At 50.7% G+C, this 3,523-nt stretch overlaps 1 protein-coding gene across 1 annotated transcript in view; it reads left to right on the top strand.

Moving 5' to 3' along the window:
* The window catches only part of LOC143298834 (beta-1,3-galactosyltransferase 1-like), a 3,855-nt gene extending 537 nt beyond the window's left edge, over nucleotides 1-3,318 (top strand). The window contains exon 2 of the mRNA XM_076611830.1: nucleotides 1,295-3,318. Coding sequence (XP_076467945.1) covers nucleotides 1,295-2,765 — 1,471 coding nt within the window. The 3' untranslated portion in view covers nucleotides 2,766-3,318. The remainder of the gene's footprint in view (nucleotides 1-1,294) is intronic.
* Nucleotides 3,319-3,523: the final 205 nt, after the last annotated feature.

Here is a 3,523-nt window from a genome sequence, read left to right as displayed (position 1 = left end):
GATTGATTGATTGTTTGATGTGGATACTTATATAGCGCCTATCCTTGGTCAGAGACCAAGCTCTAAGCGCTTTACATACACGGGGACATTTGCACCACAGGCTGCCTACCCGGGTAGAGCCGACTGACGGCTGCCACTGGGCGCTCATCATTCGTTTCCTGTGTCATTCGAACAGATTTCAGACGCACACACATACACACTCAGACAGACATGTAACATTTTACGTGTATGACCGTTTGTTTTTTTTTTGGTTTTTTGTTAACTGATCAGTTACAAAGTTTTGTTGTGGTGGGGTAGGCTACACTGTCCCTGTTTAATGTGGAGAGTGTATAAATATTGTAACTTTGTCATCATTTTTTTTTATATGTTTTTTTTTACATGGAGTGCTCGCTCGGGCTCTTTTGATAATATCCTTATTCAGTTAACCTTAATTCCGGGAACTTTATTCAGTTAACCTTAATTCCGGAACTTTATTCAGTTAACCTTAATTCCGAGAACGTTCCAAAGAAGCATTTTCGTGTGTCAGTGTAATGACTTAAATCATCTCAAAATTAATTTAAGTACAGTGAAGAGTTGAAAACCACAGAAAATGGTTCACAACATTCACTGCTGGTAACATCGCTTCACACATGCACGAAACCCTAGGCCCTTAAAATCCGGTACTGAACTAGCAAGTTACCGATATGTTGAGTCGGTCATTCGATAATTCGATAATTTTATTAGTTTTATTCTTCTTCTCCAGGATAGTCATCGTCATCCCCGCCCCCCCCCCCCCCCCCCTCTCTCTCTCTCTCTCTCTCTCTCTCTCTCTCTCAAATGGCGGGTGATCTACTAGATCGGACTGCCATCCGAGATTCTCCCAAATGAAGTTTGTGTCGATTAGCTGTGACTGTGATATATTTGATTACAGTTAGCATTCCCAAAGGTTCGTATGTAACAGTCAAGCTGGGAAGGTTTCGTAGGTGGTGGTGGAGAAGGAATAATATATACTGTATTACTTTTGTCACAACGAATTTCACTGTGTCAAATTCAGGCTGCTCTCCTCGAGGAGAGCGCGTCGCCACAGCACAGCGCCACCCATATGTGTCTAGTTTATTTTACTAACAAAGTGGAATTATGCATTACTGTTGTGATATGGATGACGCTTTTGTTGCCCTGGGTTCTTTCATTTGCGATAAATGAATACTGCACACGGAACCTCTCATCGTATTATATCTCTCTTCACCAGGAATAATGCAGTTATTTAAGTGACTGGGGTGAATATATGCATGTATGTACGTATGTGTGGTTGCAGATTGTCATACGCGTGTTGCCATGGCTGCAACAGAGTGAAGAGATGGGTGGTGGTGGTGGTGGTGGTGGTGGGCCTCGCTCTGGCGGGCGTGGTGCTTCGGGGTGACGTCATGCTAAGAGGAACCCCACACCCCGTCTTCACCCACCAGGCCTCTGGAGGCGGTCCTCCGCGGTCGGCTGACCATCCTGTGTCTATCATCAACCGCGGTCCGTCTTCCTCGGACCCCGATCCGTTTTCACAACGCCGTGTTTCTTCGGCGACTCCGGGATTCCCCGAACATGTGCACGTGTCATTGGTGGACTCCAGTAGTCGTTCGGCCCCAGTTCTGACTCCCAACGTCACCGCCAGCACCACTCGCGCAGTGACGTCACTGGTGGCTGGGTCTGTGGGGCCGGGACACGGGGCAGCGGGGAAGGAGGCGAGGGATCGTCAGGCTCACCTTCACCACCACCACCACCACCAACAGCAACACCAACACCAACACCACAACAGCTCCTCCCTCTTCGTGCTGAACGAGCCTGACGCGTGCAGTGACGACACCGAGCTGGTGGCGGTGGTGGTGACGGCGCCCAACAACACGGAGGACCGGCAGGCGGTGAGGGAGACGTGGGGGTCCTACAGGGACGACCCCGGCCACCACGTGGCCCTGGTGTTTCTGGTGGGCGCCGTCCCCCAGGACGACCCCGCTCTGCAGGCCCGGCTTGAGGCGGAGAGCGCGTGGCACGGGGACCTCGTGCAGGGAGACTTCCGGGACTCCTACCGGAACCTGACTCTCAAGTCGCTGGCTCTGCTCAGGTGGGTCGCCCTGCACTGCGGCGGGGCGCGCTACGTGCTCAAGGCGGACGATGACGTGTACGTCAACCTCACCAACCTGCTGACGGAGCTGAGGCGGCAAGGGCCGCTGAACGACAGAGACAACTTCGTGCTGGGTCACGTGGCCGTTGGGGCACGCCCATTGCGGGACCGGACGTCTAAGTGGTACACGCCCGTGGAGGATTTCAACGAGACGGTGTACCCTCCGTACGTCTCGGGCACGGCTTACGCCATGACTGCCTCGGCGGCCCGGAAACTGTACAGCGCCTCGGCGGCGGTTCCGTTCTTCTGGTTGGAAGACGTCTACATCACCGGCCTGTGCTCCCGGCACGCCGGGGTGCCCGTGCAGCACAGCTGGGACTTCAGCTACACCAAGCGCGGTGTGGACGGCTGTCACTTCCGTGCTGCCATCAGCGCCCACGGGTACAGTGCTCAGGAGAAGCGGGACATCTTCCGGCAAGTGAACGACGTCAACCTCCGGTGTCGGAGAGTGATACTTGAAGATGTTGACAGCGCTGTTTCTTCTCTCTCCCTTCCTTTCTCTCTTTCTCTGTGTGTATGTATGTGTGTTTGTGTGTTCTTGTGTGTTCGTATTTGTGTGTGCCTGCGTGTGCGTGTACGTTTGTGTGTGTGCCGCGGACAAGTGGATCATCAATGAAGTCATCAGTAGCTTCGTCCAGATGTCCACAGGTATTGTTTGCAAAGACAGAGTCTTGTCGAGAAAGAGTGGAATCATAACTGGTAATGCATCCCTCCCTCTGTGTGTGTGTGTGGGGGGGGGGGGGGGCGTGCGCGCGCGTGTGTGTGTGTGTGTGTGTGTGTGTGTGTGTGTGTGTGTGTGCTCTTTGTACGCATGTATATAAGCAATAATGTATTGCTTGTACCTTCGTATGTACGCACATGCTGTTGAAGACGGGGGGTAAGGGGAGATAAAGTATTCAACGGATGACAAAAGGACTGTCTTCATCTAAGTGAATGATCCTAACTTGATATGAGATGGTTGATCTGTGCAATGAGACAGTCCGTGATTATGTATGCAATGTTAAAGCGTGTGTGTTTGTGCACATGCGTATGTGTACCATTTCTCATTGACGGAAGTTTACATTGCCATGCATGTATTGATATCATGGTGCATGTATTATGGCTAACATGTATTTTCTCACAAGGTATAAATCACTTGCCAGATTGAAAGTAAACGCTATGCTGTTGGACATGGTTGAATGCATTTTCCTTCTTCTCTGTGTGTGTGTGTGTGTGTGTGTGTGTGTGTGTGTGTGTGTGTGTGTGTGTGTGTTGTTGTTGTTGTTGTTGTTGTTGTTGTTTTTTTTGTTTTTTTTCTGACACATCCTGCTTTTCTGGGGGTTCAATGGATATGGCAGACTGCATTTCTAATGGATGTCCGGATACGTTTTGTAT

This window comes from Babylonia areolata, chromosome 24, assembly GCF_041734735.1.
Source record: "Babylonia areolata isolate BAREFJ2019XMU chromosome 24, ASM4173473v1, whole genome shotgun sequence".
NCBI classification, from domain to species: domain Eukaryota; kingdom Metazoa; phylum Mollusca; class Gastropoda; order Neogastropoda; family Buccinidae; genus Babylonia; species Babylonia areolata.
Note: the sequence above shows the minus strand (reverse complement) of the source record. Positions and strands in the feature narration are given on the sequence as shown.